General features: G+C 51.8%; 4 protein-coding genes across 4 annotated transcripts; 1 reads left to right on the forward strand and 3 right to left on the reverse strand.

The window, feature by feature from the left end:
- Positions 1-3,279: 3,279 nt before the first annotated feature.
- HD553DRAFT_327316 (uncharacterized protein) lies at positions 3,280-6,476 on the reverse strand (the record flags this gene model as incomplete). The annotated part of the gene is made up of 9 exons (XM_046181803.1): positions 3,280-3,338; positions 3,615-3,754; positions 4,126-4,272; positions 4,400-4,428; positions 4,566-4,658; positions 5,011-5,125; positions 5,740-5,847; positions 5,910-6,028; positions 6,147-6,476. 9 exons carry the CDS (start codon positions 6,474-6,476, stop codon positions 3,280-3,282), a joined length of 1,140 nt encoding a protein of 379 aa, XP_046032402.1.
- A 632-nt stretch (positions 6,477-7,108) lies between these two features.
- HD553DRAFT_290340 (amino acid transporter) lies at positions 7,109-9,773 on the forward strand. Its single transcript, XM_046178345.1, has 9 exons — positions 7,109-7,480; positions 7,554-7,670; positions 7,760-7,836; positions 7,913-7,965; positions 8,038-8,187; positions 8,261-8,470; positions 8,548-8,649; positions 8,726-9,175; positions 9,248-9,773. The coding sequence occupies exons 1-9, from the start codon at positions 7,321-7,323 to the stop codon at positions 9,606-9,608; spliced, it is 1,680 nt and encodes a 559-aa protein (XP_046032403.1). The 5' UTR covers positions 7,109-7,320; the 3' UTR covers positions 9,609-9,773.
- A 704-nt stretch (positions 9,774-10,477) lies between these two features.
- Positions 10,478-13,701, reverse strand: HD553DRAFT_169646 (uncharacterized protein). The gene has a single exon (XM_046176889.1). It carries the CDS (start codon positions 13,416-13,418, stop codon positions 10,737-10,739), a length of 2,682 nt encoding a protein of 893 aa, XP_046032404.1. The 5' UTR covers positions 13,419-13,701; the 3' UTR covers positions 10,478-10,736.
- A 1,106-nt stretch (positions 13,702-14,807) lies between these two features.
- On the reverse strand, positions 14,808-16,844 carry HD553DRAFT_169640 (putative MFS transporter). The gene is made up of 5 exons (XM_046176888.1): positions 16,588-16,844; positions 16,193-16,474; positions 15,886-16,092; positions 15,631-15,810; positions 14,808-15,555 (listed from the first exon to the last, which is right to left on the reverse strand). Exons 1-5 carry the CDS (start codon positions 16,816-16,818, stop codon positions 14,917-14,919), a joined length of 1,539 nt encoding a protein of 512 aa, XP_046032405.1. The 5' UTR covers positions 16,819-16,844; the 3' UTR covers positions 14,808-14,916.
- Positions 16,845-16,965: the final 121 nt, after the last annotated feature.

The following is a 16,965-nucleotide window of genomic DNA, read 5'->3' on the forward strand; positions in this document are numbered from 1 at the left end:
CGGTTTGCGGTTGTCAATTGCAAATTGCCCTTTTTGCTTCCTGCTGTTTACTTTGTGGTTGAGATTGCTTCCATGTGCTGATGTCCAATCATCACATGCCTATTTCCAACAATAATGGTGTTATGGCTGTACGTGGAGCATACCTGAATTGGTCAGGACCACTGTACCTTGGTTTAATATACATCATTACTGCTATTTCTATGCAGTGGCTGTGATGCTTCTGTATTTGTATTGAAAACAATATAGGCAAGCTAGTTTATACAATACCAGCAAAGCGTCAAGACCACCTAAGCGGTGCATAAAAAAATTTCTTCCAATGAATCCCTTCCCCTAGAATAGCGAAGGGAGGAACACAACCAACAATCAGCTTCAGCCATTACAGCTCAAATAACCATAAAGTGAATTCTGTTCAAAGTAATCTGCCTCAGTAGGGATAATGTTACTGCGATTGCTATTGCTGTTGCAGGTACTGGTGGCTGCCATAGTACTGTGATTGATGATGGTAACATGATTGTTTGGGTTTTGAGATCTGGGCAATATTGGTGATACGATGGTGGAGAGGCAAACGATGGCACTGATCAGTTTGTCAGGTCTACTGGCAAGATTGAGTGAGATCACACAGAACTAGAAGTTCTGAATAGGGTCATGCTTGTGATAGCAAATCTGTAATACATTGCACCAGCTAGACATTTCCTAATACTTGTATGCAGACAAACTGCACACATGGTCTTCCAGAAGTCTATCCAAGCAAGACAGACCGGACACTATTAACAGCACCATAGATGTGATTGGTACAGACGGGTGCAGCAGTGACACGCAGTCGAAGCAGAACAGAATTGTAAACAGGATGATGCTACATAACCACTGAGACATCGCGGATCACTTGTCTCAGAGTTGAAAGAAGCCAGTCTCCCAATACATAGTCCAATGAATTTGCAACATGCGGCGGCTTCTTATCGGGGTCAAAGTCATTAAACACGGCGCCAGATTCAAACAGAACATCACCCTGTTTGCCCAGAGATTGAGGTAACAAAAATTAACTTCCATGCATATTGTTTGAAGGAACCAGCTTTTACAGAATTGGGGGTTTGGGGCGATCAAAGGGCCTACAGGTATGTCGATCTCTTTGGTAATAATGATAGTGTCACCATCACTAACAAAACCTCATTGCAAAGTCTTTCTTGATAGGGTCCTCCTCGACAACAGAAGCAAGCCTATGGCTGATTTGAAGTATATAACATACATCAAGATTCTAGCCTACATTGGAGTTGCGGGAGGGATCTGTGATTGGCTTTTCGTATCAGGCAAATAGTGTATCGCATGACTGTATGCATTCAGACCACGCTTCAATGGATACTGCTCGTAATCTTGCCATGAGGAAGGCAATGTGAAGTAAGCCGACTCTTATGTGGGAGAGGAGCGAATCTCACAACTGAATTTACCGGATACGTCGCAGTTGTCTCAACACTGTCCTATTTGGTGATTCTTGATATCCTTTGCTTGTTATGCAACAAGGGTAGCTAGTCCTGTTGATGTTGAAGAGGTGAAGGTGGAAAGGGAAAGGGTGAAAGGGTTGAAGTGAAAGGTAAAGGTAGTCGGAATGAATCTAGTGATAAGAGGTCTGAGTCCTCATGAAAGAGAAAGGGGATGACCCATTCCTCCCTCTGGGGACTCCTATATATATGTACAATCTGAGGAAATAGCATGTACTAGAACATGTGACTGTAGTCGCAAATGTGTGACTGTAGTCGCAAATGTGTGACTGTAGACACGAATATGTGACTTTAGTCGCAATGATGCGTCTCAGGTCGCACAAACGTGACTGCAGACGCAGATGCGTGACTGTGGTCGCAACTTGTGTTTCTGGTCACAAGTTGCGATTACAGTCGCACCTTTACAGGCAAATCAATTGAAAGATGTACCAGGTTAGCAGGTCTGACAAGCCACAGCAACCTGGCCCATCAGATTGACCTATCGTCATCAAGATGGCACCGAGAGGAAAAGATTCCGCCGCTGCAGACAACAGAAGGTTAACACACCCAAGCTATAAGCTTAAGATGGAGTGAGTGCCAGAGCAAGCGCTAAAAAAAATCCTGGGAGAACCAGGAAAAGGTTCTACATCAAATCACGTAAAAAGGAATCATGATCAAGGTGAGTATCGTTTTGTGAGTGCTTGCAGGGGGCAATAACTGACACAAACATACAGGGCAGTTATTGGCCTGCCCTAGACCATAAATATGGCCATGCGTTGTATGGAAGGTATACAGAGGGTATAACCCCTGTAGAGACACAAAAAGGAACAACAGAGAGAGCTACACATAGTGCATAAGGAATGCTGAATAAAGGACAGTTCAGTCAAGGATAGTAGATCATATAGATTGGACCCAATGACTGGCAGAACTGATATTGAGCCATGTCTCAGTACAAGAGAGCGCTAGCAGAGCAGACACTTAAAGAAGAGCCTTGGAATGAGCTGGATTACGCAAATAGTATTGACAATGCACCTGCTGACAATAAATCAGTGCTGAGCGAGCGAGATTACGAGTGCGACAGCAAACACGGCAATGAGTGCTGCAAATGATGATGATCTACACAGGCCAGAGCATCTCAACGAACACCTCAATGTTGTTGGAAATAGGCATGTGATGATTGATTATCAGCACATGGAAGCAATCTCAACCACAAAGTCACAACAGGAATTTCAAAGACCGACTCAAGACGGTCCCCCACACACAAGTCTGCAAGCGTCAACTTGTCGTGTTAACACGTCAACAATACACAACATAACTCCTCATTGTAACGCCACATTGTGGACGCTCGTTAAGTATCCACATCGAGGATACACACCTGGGTACTTGCCCTCCCCCTTTCCTGCCTTGCAATGAGGCAACTCAATGCAACAGGACACAACTTGAAACCCTCTTTGTGGTGTGGCAAACTCTGTGACGTCCCTTTTACAGAAAGATATATATAGCAGGCCATTTTGGCCTGATTTCTCTTTCCCCCTCATGTACTTCTTTACTTTTATGCAAGCAACATTGATTCATCTTCACAACAAGATAAGATCAGCACTAGTACCACACCATTACTATTGCCTAGGTACATCAAGTAGCCAACCTTGGTGGATCTGGTTGTTTCTTCACAACAGATGTGATCCCGGCTTCATACTACGCCTGACTGACTCCTTGAGACCAGCAAATTCAATTCGATGCCAGCAGTCTCTTTGACGTCATGCTCCAGTTGCCATTTTGATTCACACCCGTTTCTTTGCGCGCAGGCCTAAGCAAACTCAAGTTTTCCAGTGCTCTGCTTGACGTCCTCCTTCTCTGCGGCCAGCGCTATCACAGGGAATGCCCCCACGCTTCACAGCGGAAATCACCATGCCTCGCTGACATGGAAAATTGCGAGGGCGGACACTGAGGCCATCATGGGCCAGTGCGCCGTGATATGTTTCGGCCGGGCTATGTGAATTATGATATCAACCAGTTACGCTCCTTCTCACATTACGATAGGCTTTGTACTACGTTCCGAAAAATCCTACAATTGAGCACCTTCGATCACCAAAGACTGAGCGAGGGCTGGATCTCTGTCCGGCGTTCCTGGTAGTAGCTTACAGTAACAGTCATCCCGTGGCAGCGGGATAAGGTAGAAAAAGTCACGATCTGGGCATAGCAGGATGTGCCAGCCGGATGCTACGAGAGCCGGTGGGCCAGTGGAAGTTTTGTTCAGGCGAGAGACGCCGTACGGCGAGTCGCTCATGAAAGATCACCAACATATTGGTGAATCTGGTCGTGCCAAAATGCGTGACATGTCTAAGTGAATGGCCATCTGATATGCTTATTTTGATGGACTGATGGGATCAGTTCATCAGTCGATCCATTGCAATGGCTCACGCAACAAGCGACAAAATGACGCACTCGGCTAAGCAAAGAATGATCCAACTTCCTCTACGTGAGACTAGACCGTCTCAGCTTTACTGCAAGATGCCACTGCAAACAGACGATTGGACATCATGGTAACACTCATATCGTACCCCAATTCACAGACTTAATGCTTACTGCAACTTCAATCCGTCAATGCTACTAGTCTGCCATCACCCTCACTAGATCAGTATGGGTTACTCACCGCTGCGGGACGAAGCGGGAAATTGGCGGTTTGGGTGCAAATTCCTTGGCAATGACGCGCTGCTTGGCCATGCAACTTACACCCTTTGATCCCAAGATGATGGCTTGACCGCCTGGCTCAATGTTGGTACGGGCGCCGGTGCGTGTTCTTGTCCTCACACAACAACATATTTAGTTGGAGATGAGCGGTTATCCCCTATTGCAACATGGCTAGTCAAACATCTGCCAAGAGACCGGGTGATAATACATGTCAAGCAACCTGTCGACCCTTGGACAATCCAAGCAAGCTGGGTCGCATTTGTATCTGCAAAAGAACAGCAGCCTGGAACGGTTCAAAAATACGCTGAGCCTCCACACATCGCTGTGGCCACCAGCCTGCCCAACAACTTGCAATCGCTAGCTTCGCTTGACGCGGAAAACAATAACATCATGATGACCGACCTTCATGATCTGGACTTTGCCGACCTTCACAATCTGGACTATGCCGACCTTCACAAGAAACATCAGCTTGAGGATATGACCAGATTGATCTAACTGAAATGAATCTATATTCTATCAGTGATATCAACAGGTGTCTACATCAGCCAAAAGAAGGCCTGTAAGACTATTTGAGCTTGTCATGAATCGTGAGCGCAGATCATGCCGGCTAGTAAGCTAGTAATAATGCTCTCAACCCCCTTCCGCAGAGTAGGCTCGAACGGCTTGCTTCTTGATGAGCAGTCCCTTGATCTGCTTGCACTGTTCCTTGAGTCACCAGTGTCGTTGTCCATCATTTGCACCACCATCTGCCTGTGCACCGCCAAGTACGAGGGACCGGCGAGCAACCTGGCCATCAAATATCAGTCCAGGGCTTGGGGCTCGCGGATACGGCTTCCTGATAACCTACTTGTTGATGATGGGGAGTACCGGGGCAAATGTCCTTGGCGTCCTGAAGAACAAAGATGGTCCCGCGGCCAGCGCTCGCCAACAAAGAGAGTCCAGCGGTGGACGACATTTCAGTACTCTCAAGCGGCAAGCGGATTGTTGAATCAATCCCGTTAACATACCCCAGTCAAGCCTACCGACACTGTAGCGATGTACAGGGATCTTGATCAACAAGAAGGTGGACGAGATACGTCAGCTTTGACCATAATCGTCAAGTTCTGAGAAGCCGTTCAACTCTCTCGATCAATCGAATGATGGGTGGCCGCATATCGGAATCGTGCTACCCCTCCGTGATGGAGTTCCCGCATCGTATTTGCCAGCGAAACACATTACAGCCCTGGTCCACAACATCGTCCGGAACCGCTCGAAACAAGGCCCAGTCTGTGTGCAGAACCTGTATCCAGGGTATCACACGATGATCGATTGCATGGTTACTCGCTACCGTCGGTACAGATGGTCGAGCTATGGAAATCGCTCAAACTGATCAAACAAATCGCCGTATCACCCGGATCTTCCGCGTTCCATACTCATCGAGCTGCAGCGCTGCAAGCTATAGCTCACAGAAAGGTCGATCGTTCAGCTTACACAGATTGGGCAGGATGGGACGACATGTATCATCGATACTTTCGAGACCGTATCCGCAAGCCTTCGTCGATGGGAGAGCTTAGCATAGCATAGCTGAACGACTTACAGGGAGGACCTATCGGTAGAATCGATGACCAACCCAGGAAGCCACTTAGCCGGTGACGGTAGTGGTATGACGCAGCGATGAACTCCTAACTCGCTGACCAACATAATCCTTTGACGGTCCGAATTTCGTGAGCAGTAGCTTGGGATGATCACCTTGTCGAGAGTCTTAACTTGCGAAGGAAAGCATTCCAAACATCCCACTCGGAAGTCGCGGAAAGGTCGAATGTCCGGGTTTCGCCGTTGTGATAATATGTCATATCACACGCAATGATGAGCGTGATCAGTGCTGTCTAGCTAACGTATGCAATAGCTAAGGCTACGAGATCGGATGCGATACCATGACCCCCAAGGCAAACATGCTCGGCGTGGCGGGAGGCGCTGGCTCAGATCGATCACGATATCACGAACCCAAGAGTGCCTGTAGAGTCTGATCTTTTGACCGCCCGACGGTGTAGCTAGTCGGAAGTCTCGCAGAGTGAGATCCGATAGGCGGCCCAATTTACATATCCCGCCGGCAACTGCCGCTGAAGAGACTAGTCGAGACTCTCGGCTGTGGCAAATACGTGTATAGCATGTCAACAACGGAATTGCACGACCGCGCCCAAAGATAGGATAAGAGTTGCGCGCCCCGTGTATGACCCAAGATAGACCGCTCGGCATGCCCAAGTTGGTTGTGATGGGTTGATCGATTGCGGCAATATCGCTCACGATAGTACGATAGGCAATCAATCTCCTCATGCTCGTCAGCGATTAGCGATAGCAGCGGTTTCAGCAATCTGGCAATCTGGCAAGGAGGTACGAGCACGAGAGAGATACGAAGATTGGGACTCGCGATCACAGGTTGGCCCTGGGACGAAGCGGGTGGTTTGGAGCGTGCGAGCGATCAGCGCTATCCTCGTCGTCGCAATCGAGAGAGAGAGTGGATCGAAGGTTCACCAGCGATCGTTCCTGGTGTTTGTGTAAGCGAGCGGCTAAGCGAGAGCCCGGGGCAGCGGTGTGGGGAAGGGACGACGAAACAGGGCAGGCAGACAGGGTCGCTACGGTGAATGGATCGAAATGATGAGCGGTTCCGAGCAAAGAAGGTTCCGTTCATCTTCTGGCCTCTTCCCTCTGTCTTCTGCCCCTCTGCCTCTCGCTTGTACGTCGCTTCTATCTCTGGGACCCACGCGGTTGCGCGTTGCTGCTTCTATTTCTAAAAAAAGCTCCCCTTTACCCTTGGTGCCCCTCTCGCGCGTGCTTTGTCCCAAACTCTAATGATCCCGAGATACCCTCCGTGGGAGAGTTCAGATAAGTGATCCCGCGAGATTGCGGGAAAGGGAGGATGAGAGGAAGGAGAGGGGGACGATTGCCGTCGAAAGGGGACAGGGAGACGAGAGAGAGATAGGGAGAGGGCAAGGTGGATAGCAAGAGGTAGGGGAGGGAGGCTGGCGGCTATGGACCTCGGACTCTCTGTCCAATACCCAAACGTATATATATATCGAGAGGAGAGCAGGGGGTTCGAGGGTTGCGACCGGACGAGGGAAGCAAGAGCCTTCTCAACAACATTCGCCTTTCCACCTTCCTTCTGGATACGTATTTCGAGATGGATAATAAAGACATCAAGGACCCCAACGCTTTTGACGATGTCCACGTCGGCAAGCCCGAATACGCAGACTATGGCGATGCGGCCGCTCAGGTCGAGACGTATTCCGGAGAGTACGTCGATGCCGGTCATACCGCGCTGAAACGTGGGCTCAAGCCGCGTGAGTAGAACCTCGTTCTGGAATGCCTTGTACGACTTGTGCTGAGACTGTCATTCCTGGCTGGTTTCTCTAGGTCACTTGGCGATGATCTCCATCGGAGGTGTTATCGGAACCGGTCTCTTCCTCGGTACCGCCAACGCCTTGAAGAACGGAGGACCTCTGGGTCTGCTGCTCGGTTATGCCGCCATGGGTACGTCTTTCTCCCTCGAGAAACTCGGGTCGCGATGATTACAAGAGACGCTAATCTGAACCTTCGCTGTGTCGATTCGCTTTCTCCAGGTTCCGTCTGCTACTCGGTCATGATCTCGCTCGGGAGCATGATCAGTTATCTCCCCATTCCCGGTGGTCACATTAGGGTGAGACTCGACTTTTCGCTAGTACATCGATCAAATCTGGCGGAGGGATTGCTTATGATACCTGCTCAAATTGTAGCTCGCCGATCGTTTTGTCGACCCCGCTTTCGGATTTGCTCTCGGATGGAACTAGTAAGCCCGATTTGACCACCTGGCTTGATCACGTCGATTCTCGACTGACCATGACGCACGCCCTCTTTGTAGCTGGTACAACTGGACTATCATCTTGCCCGCTGAATTGGCCGCCTCGGCCGTCCTTATCAACTACTGGATCGAACCTGCCAAAGTGAACAATGCCGCCTGGATCTCGATCTGTCTGGTCGTCGTATTCGCCATCAATTTCCTCGGATCGGGGTACGTCTTGCGTCTCGTTAGAAGCCACCTCGAGCCATGCTGATTTTGGAGAACGTGATCCCAAATCGCACAGCGTTTACGGCGAGACCGAGTTCTGGTTCTGCTCGATCAAGGTATTGACGATTGTCGGTCTCATCATCCTCGGAATCATCTTGACCGCCGGAGGTGGACCCGATGGCAAGGCCATCGGTTTCCAGTACTGGAAGAACCCTGGACCGTTCGTGCAATACCTCGGAATCGCCGGTAGCAAGGGTCGATTCCTCGGTTTCTGGGCTGTTCTTTCGTGAGTGCAGCGATAGTGTCGAGCGAAGCTAGAAGGACCAGCTTCTGATCGCGCGCTCGTCCACCCTGTACCCGCAGTCAAGCCGCCTTCTCCTACATCGGTACAGAAATTGTCGCCATCGCCGCCGGTGAGGCCAAGAACCCCCGTCGAAACCTGCCCAAAGCCATCAAGAGGGTCTAGTGAGTTTCAGGTCGCGCGTCCTTTCTCGCCGCCACGCAAACACGCGCTAAAAGCCTGGGTTTCATCCCCATGCAGCGTCCGAATCTTGATCTTCTACATCGGTGGTGTCTTGGTCATCGGTCTCCTCGTCCCTTCCAACCTCAAGGGTCTCGGTCTCGGAACCTCGAACGCCTCGGGCTCGCCCTTCGTCATCGCCATCAAGCGATCCGGTATCAAGGCCTTGCCCTCAATCATCAACGCCTGTCTCCTCACCTCGGCCTGGTCCGCGGCCTCGTCCGATCTCTACACCTCGTCCCGAGCTCTCTACGGATTGGCTTTGAACGGACAGGCGCCCAAGGTCTTTACTAAGACGACCAGGAACGGTGTTCCTTGGACCGCCCTTATGTTCAGCGGATCGTTCGGCGCCCTCGCCTACATGAGTTTGCAGAGCAACGCCGGTACCGTGTTCAACTACTTTGCCAGTCTAACCGCTGGTGCTGGTCTCTTGACCTGGTTGGGTATCTGTATCCTCTACATCCGATTCCAGTGAGTAGACGGTCGAGTCGAGTTGCAACCACTCCAAACCGTCGGACTGACGCACGACGTTTCCCATCGCAGCGCCGGAATGAAGGCTCAGGGCATCGACATGAGGACCTTGCCTTACCACTCCAAGTTGAACACTGGCGCCTTTGCCGCCAAGTACGCTGCCACCTTCATCTCGGTCATTCTGCTCTTCTTCGCCTGGAACGTCTTTGCGGACGTCAAGTCGGACAAGTTTGCCGCCGGACTCATCACCAACTACCTCCCTCAAGTCATGTTCCCCCTGATCTACTTTGCGTACAAATTGATCAAGAAGACCAGGATCATCGGGGTCGAGGAGATGGACTTTGTCTCTGGTATCGCCGAGATCGAGGCTGACGAGGAGGTTGAGTTGGAACCTGAGACCCGATGGAAGCGGTTCCTCAGCTGGCTCTTCTAGAGCGTTGGGAGTGGACGGATTCTAAGGGGGCAAAAATCGCGAATATACTCGCGACAAACATCATCTCTATACATTAGGAGGCTATGGCGGGACAAACGTTGTATCATATTAGTATTATCCACTTCGCATGAGCTAGTATAGCGAGATATCCAGAACTTGCAGCGCCTTCCACAACCGGGACTTCCAGCGCGTCGTTCGAAATTCAGAGCATTCGACGCTATTACACGAAATAAAATGTCACCTCGCCTCTGCCGGTTGCATTCCTCCTTACTGACGTTCTGTTCTGATGTGAAGAGAGCGGAGACTCGATCCATGCTTGATGTCAGGGTCAGTACATAAAGCTGCGCCCTGTTGCGTGTTGCACCCTTTCCGGGTCCCGAAACAACTCCACTTGGCTATCAGCCAGCTGATATCTGACTCCCAGCTTTGAGATTGCTATGAAGCCAGAATAGGCAATCACGAGAGCCTAGCGTTAGTAGCCATTACGAGGTCCGGACCGGGTTTCTTCGCAAGCTCTTGGTAATAAGAGGAAGTGCTAGAATACGGGACTCACCCTCGTAGAGACAGATCTTTGCGACAAGATGAAACACTAATATATATAAATCGTTTCAGCGTTCGACTGGAGGCGCTAGGCAAGGCGAATACTCCTGAAGACCGAGAAGAGTAGCTTGGACTGAGAGGTCGGACGAATTCGATCGGTGGAGTCCGCATCACGGGTGTTCCGATCCGAATGAGCGAGTCGAGTGCGGGTAGATCCCGTTCACACGGGTATGTCTGATGCCCTATGCAAGCTTGGCGATTACTGTGATCTCGCACTCGATAAGTAGCTGCGCCAGTCGCGAGAATACCGATCGGTTGCTCTACAGGTTGCTACGAGAAGAGCCGTAAGCTTTAGCTTTTGGAATCCATACACCATCGATGACATTGCAGCATCATGTCATCTGCTTCATTTCCGGACTCGTATTATTTACATGATCCGACCACGCCGAATCTCAGAAAGAGAAGTACGCGGACTAGCCTTCGTTTCTTTCTCTGCTTCGAGGCTCTTTCTTCCTTATCTGATACCATACGGTACTTCTGGACTTCAAGGACAACTGAAGTCGCCGGGAATATTCGCCTTCCGTCTGCCTAGACCTTGGTGATCAGCAACGTCGGGGTGCCGGAAGTCACGCCTTTGACGGAAATCTTGGCGCTCTGACCATCGCTACGCATCTGCCCAACCACGGCGCCGCCCAACGAGACGTTGTAATTGCCGACAGGCAGTCTTGCGACGGTGATCGTGGTGGAAGCGGCCTTGTCCGAGACCGGCGCCAGGACCATGCTGATCGATGTCGCGTCCTTTTTGACCACGGCGCTGTTGTAAACGACGTTTCCGATCCTGATGTCGAGGTTGCCCAGGTTCATCAAGACGAGACGCTGCCTCACGCCATCCTTGGGAATGACGCTATAGCTGTCGGCAGACTCGGTCAGGTCGGCGTTGTAAGCATAGTTGCCGACGATGGGGTCCGAGACGACGCTGGCCGAAGCGGATCGGAGACCTCCCCAGAGACCGAGGTCGACTTCGCCCGACCAGGCCCACCATCCGTTTCGGAGCGGAATCCAATCATAATTGGCTTGCGCTCCGCCCTCGGACGCAAACTGCCATGAGGCAGCGCCAAACGTGGCCGAGTCGCCGTTGATCTGACCCGAGTTGATGTTGTTCCATCCGGCCAAGTAGGCTCCATAAGTCTGATGGGTCATGTCGGGACGATCGCTCCCCATAGCGGTCGTGGAATCGAGCAAGTACTCTTGCTGTTGCCAAGCGCCCAACTGAGTCTCGTATCCCAAGTTCCACCAAGATTCACCCATGTGACGGTTATCGCCTCCGTAAAAGTACCACAGCGGTTGGAGACCCCGACAAGCGGCCGAGGCTTTTTGAACCTTGTCCTTGAGCCCCTGATCGCCGTACATCTTGGCAAGCGTGTAGACGGACTCAAAACCGGTCGTATCGATGCTCGCCTCGGACGCAAAGGGGTACTTTTCGGCAGAGAAATAGTTGAACTTGTTTCGCAGGAAACCGTCGAGACGAGTGGCCTGGGCGCCACGACCTTCCAAGTTGAGAGCGGCGAGAATATCCGGATAGGTCATCTCGCCCATCAGACCGAACTGAACGGCAGGATCCGGTCCGATCGGCGTGGGCAGCTTCACCTTGGAGAACATGGCGTTGAGGGTCTCGTAACAGAACGTGAGGTAGTCCCCCGGCGCATAGGCGTATGTCAGACCGGGAAAGTTCTTGGCGGTCCTGTACATGTTGAAATAGGTGTTGGCGATGTGTACATAGTTGTAGACCCTCCAGGTCCCCGTATCGGAGGGCACGCCGTCTTGACCATCGAACCAGCGGTACACTTCGTAGGACCGCGCGCCGTTGACCTGCTTGTTCTGCAAGTACTTTAAGAGAAAGTTGGTGATGTAATAGTCGACCGATGCGATCTCGGCTTGGACCGGCTTGATGGTCTGCTTTTCGGACAAGAACGTGGCAGGGCCGTGTCCGAGATCGTCGGAACCCCCGGCCATCCACTGTTTCCAACCACCTCCGGTGTATCCATCCCAAGCGATTTGCTTCTTCGCGCTCATGTCGTATTGTAAATACGCACCATTATACCCGCGAGTCGTCTTGGCCTGGTGATTGTTGACGACGAACGAAGCTCGTTGCGAGATGAGCTGTTCGACGGGTCGGATCGCCGAGTACTGGAGGACGCTCTTTTTGCGCCCACCGGCATACGTGACCGTGACCTTGTTAGGTCCGATAGTCGGCAGGGTCACTTGATAGATATTGTACCCGTTTTTCGAACCTTGGGAGACGATCTGGATGTTTTTCCCAGTCTCACCGACGACGGATTGAATCCCACCGTTGGCGCGCAACGACAAGGTGGCCTTGGAATCGGTAGGAATCGTCAATCCCGGCAGGGACACGGTATCGAGCCCACCGGAAGCGTACAGGGCGTCCCGCAAACCCTGATAATCCTTGGGCCATCTGAACTGAAAGCTAAACGTCTTGTTGCCTCCCGCCGGGATGACGCTGGACGTCGCAGGGAGGTAGCTGATGGCCTGGTTGACCCGAGCCGGCTGGACGTTCTTCGAGTTGGCGTAATACTCGACGACCCCTTCCCACTTGGGATCGACCTCTGCGAACGGGCCTTCCCCGTACCGAGCCTTGTTCTTGTACTCGAGCGAGGTGCCGTTCCCCGGAGTCATCAGGAGGTAAGGACCCTCTCCATTGGGTCGCTGGTAGTAGATGTAGGAACCATCGAGCGCCGTGTGCGAGTGTCGCCCAACTCCCTTTTCGTAGATCGTCGTCTGATCGGCCGCCCAATATCCGTTGAAGAGCAAGGGGAAACCGACGTCCATAAACTCGAGCGCCTGAGATCCAGTGTTCTGAACAGTATTAGACCAGACGAGGACATCTTGATCGTCGGCGTTCCAGATCTGTTTGACGTTGAACCCCTTGAACCCGTTGGCATCGGCGGCGTTACCGGTATAATCGACGTTGATGCTGTTTCCAGGCCCCTTGGTGACCTTGCGAACGTCGCCGGACAGGCCCGACACCATGGTAGTCCCCGCTGCCGTACTCCCGGCCGGTCTGACGTTGAAGATCAAGTCGCCCAACCACCTCGAGTCCCTGACGTTGAATTGGGACTGCATGGTCGCGTTGATAACATAGTTGGTGTTGAATGAATCGCCCTGATTGAAAAGGCCAAAAACGCCGCCGGAAGCGACGTCGACATTGAGACCAAAGCTGGACGAAGCGAGTGAGAGAAAGGAGGACGACATGGTAGAAGGTAGGGTAGAAATTGGCAGTGCGGTCCGGAGTGGTGCGGTATGCGAGTGTCGTCAGAGCGAAGGAATCGATGTGTATGTGCTTGAGGGAAGACCAGCTCCCGAAGCGATAAAATTGGTAAAGACTATGCTGTTTCCGTTTGCCGAGTGTGACTTTGAAGATGACGATGGTGTTGAAGGAGAATGTCGAAGGCGAGTGTGTTGCTGATACTTACTTCATCGTGCTCGGACCCTCGACCGAAATAAATCACCGGGAGGTCTACATCTTTATACCCCGTCGTCTCGTCAACTGCGCAACTGCTTCGGCCTCACCCCAAGCGGTTGATCACGCGCTGCGAGATCCTAGCTCAGAGCTCAACAGGCCTCAAGGAAGAGAAAGAAAGAGGAGAGATCTCGTTGTTGTTGTTGTCGTTGCGTTTGTCGTTTGTTGTCTGTCTGTTCTCCTCCGCATTCTCATCTCGTCTCTGACAGAGTCCGCCCGACGTCCATTTGTCCGACCGAGTGCCACTAGCAGCTAGTAGCTGATACTATATTGCCAAGAGAATCCAGGGACATGACAATCAGCGAAAGCAGCCGCAGCAGGTGGTGGACAGTGGCTCATAGGCGGATGAAGATTGAACAACGGTCCGACTGTATGCATAGCATAGGACCAGGATTGGAGATGGCTTGGGTCGCGGTGCTCGAGGCGAGTTGACGGTCGTGTCTTCCCCGCAAAACTGTCCATGTCCGGCAGTGGGGCAACAAGAAGAGAGAAAGAGACCCAGTGTCATCCTATGCCCTAGGGGAAGAAGCTATGATCGGACCGAGAGAGGCAGAAAGAGTGTCACACGAGCTTCCGAGAATTGGTGATCCATCGATCCATCGATTCAGTTGTGACGTCGCCCGCGTCATCAATTGATTGTATCTGATTTCATGTAGCCCACTAGTACTACTCTAATGAACATACTATCAATCATCATTCACTTTGCTGAGCTTGGTAGACCTTCCTATTGCCTGTTGCTGGAAAGAAAGAACCTCAGGTGAGTTCATCAAGACGTTAGCCAAGTACGGACTCGCCGGTACCCGCCCGATAACGAATATCGAATACAGTATCCCATACCCGCATCCTGGAACGCTTGGCCGAAGGACTGGCTTGCACGTACTGTCGGTGCCAGACGACCGTGTCGGTCGACAAGTGCGTCGAGCAAAAAAATGGCCACCTCGAGATATCGAGCTCCGGCATAGCCCTTTGGCATCAGCTTTCAGGGTAGCGACGGTGTTGTCGCTAATGGCCATTGCTAACGGCAGTTGCAATGTCGGACACTGATGATCGCGTCTGAGAAGGTTGAAACGGTGTCGGAGGCCGGAGGCAAGAAAGCGATGGTATGGATTCTTTATTCACGACTAAAAGTGATTCGACAACGACCGGTCTTTCGGCTTTACAATACTACTAGAGTTAAACGCATGATGCCACTGAACCTTTTCCCTATTGTACCTGCACCTCGAGAGTTCCTCATGTCATGAACCTATAACCCTTGGGCACACCTTCCAACGATCCCGTGTAAGGCTTATCCTCGCTATCCAATCGATCCATCTTTCGATTTTGACCCTTCAAGACGTATTTGATGGTGATGGCGCAGACGGCTACCATGAACGAGAACCCAGCCAGCGCCGATCCACCAGGGATATATTTGGGTGCGTCGGATTCGGGGAAAAAGTAGGGAGAGAAGAAATGAGAGGCGTTGGCGAGGCCGTTGACGAGGGAGAGAGCGGCGGCTCGCTTGATCCTAGGTCGGGGGATGGTAGACGCCAACCAGGCGAACGAGAGGTTGAACGCGCAGTACGACCCGAGCGTCAGCATGAACATGGCGGTGTATCGACCGGCCACGTTCGATTTGGGTAGTGCGATCACCAGGGCGTTGCCGATGGTAGAGATGAGCATGGGTATGGCGATGTGCAGCGCCCTTTCTTCCATTTTCGACGAGGATATGGCGACGCCGACCGACGCCACAAAGGCGAACAGGTACGGAGGGGCCGTCAACAGCAGGGTCTTTTGCGAGTCGTATCCGAGCGACTTGACGATCGACGGGAAGAAGTAGGAGAAGGATTGTGAACAAGAGATGAACATCTGCTGGAAGATGAGCATGACGATCTGTGGCGGAGCAGACGATTCAAGCGGTTTAGTTAGGATTCGCAAACATGTTGAGTTAGGGGCTGGCTCGTTCACCTTCCAATCCTTCAAGACGAGCTTGGCACCCTTGATCAGTGACTTTTCTCCACCTTCGTCAGGTTCACCGTTCGCATCCTGAGTGGTACGCCATATCGCCAGTCTCCTCTGTTCCTCGGTGAAGAACTTGGTTTTGCTCGGATAGGAAGGCAAGACGAAGTAGATGCTCGCTCCGACGAACTATATGTAGAATAAGCCGACCGAGCCGCCATGAGATCTCGTCTCTTGCCTCAAAGAATTCGATGCGGTACTCACCACAGTGACAGCCCCTTCCAGGATGAACAACCATCGCCACCCTGCCAACCCCCCCTTGCCTTGTAAGCCGGAGATGATCGCCGCAGCGAGCAGACCGCCGAAACAGTTGGAGAGCGAGTCGCCGGAATACACGATGGCGATCCTGACGGCGAGCTCTTTTCTGGTGTAGAATGAGGATAGGATTAAGAGAGCGCCGGGGAAGAATGGCTGGGAGGAAGTAGAAAGAACATGTGTGTTTCGATGAATTGTATCAGGATTCACTTCGAACAGTTTGATTCTGATATTTGTGCGTGCGAAAAAGACTCACCGCCTCGGCGACTCCAACCAAGAACCGCAGCGCCAACATCTGCGGGATCGTATGGATGAACCCACAACACATCGAGACAACCCCCCAGACGCATACGGCCCCCGTGAGGAAAAAGGTAGGGGGGATCTTGGCCAAGATGAACCCTGCGGGAATCTGCATCCCTACGTATCCGATAAAGAGGAAGAGGACGGCGTTGTTGTAATCTAGGTTACCGAATTTGAGGTCGGTGGCCATCCCGGCGACTTTGGCGTTGGCGATGTTGTTACGGTCGAGGATGTTGAGCTATAGTATGCAGTACATAGGTTCGAGGCGGAGACAAAGCGACAAACCGTGGGACGATGTCAATATGGTGCCTTTCCCCGAAGTATGTCTTTGCGGCTATGCGCGGCACTCACCAAAAATAGCAGGATCAAGATGGGCAAGACCCGAAAGTCGATCAACCTGACCAGCTTCTTGGACATGGCTTGAGTCTCCTCCAGAGTATATCCTTCGAAACAGGTCTCGACGACGGGAGTAGAGTCCCGCGCGTCGAGGGAGGTGAGATCGGGACCCGACTTGTCCTCGATCATCTCGACCTCTTGGTCCTTCTTGTCGTCCCGTTGGGAGAGGTGTTGGAGTGTGGTCATGTTGTGTGTGCTGGATCTTGTCGAGGAGGCTTGGAATCAAGGAGACAGAGAGACTGGAGACCCCAATGAACTCAAGACGATGGCGACCTTGTTATATGAACTCGCAACCTCGCGGGCGCGCGCGCGCTTGATGTGGCGCATCGGCAT

This window comes from Filobasidium floriforme (genome assembly GCF_021052385.1).
Source record: "Filobasidium floriforme strain CBS 6241 chromosome Unknown HD553scaffold_34, whole genome shotgun sequence".
NCBI classification, from domain to species: Eukaryota; Fungi; Basidiomycota; class Tremellomycetes; order Filobasidiales; family Filobasidiaceae; genus Filobasidium; species Filobasidium floriforme.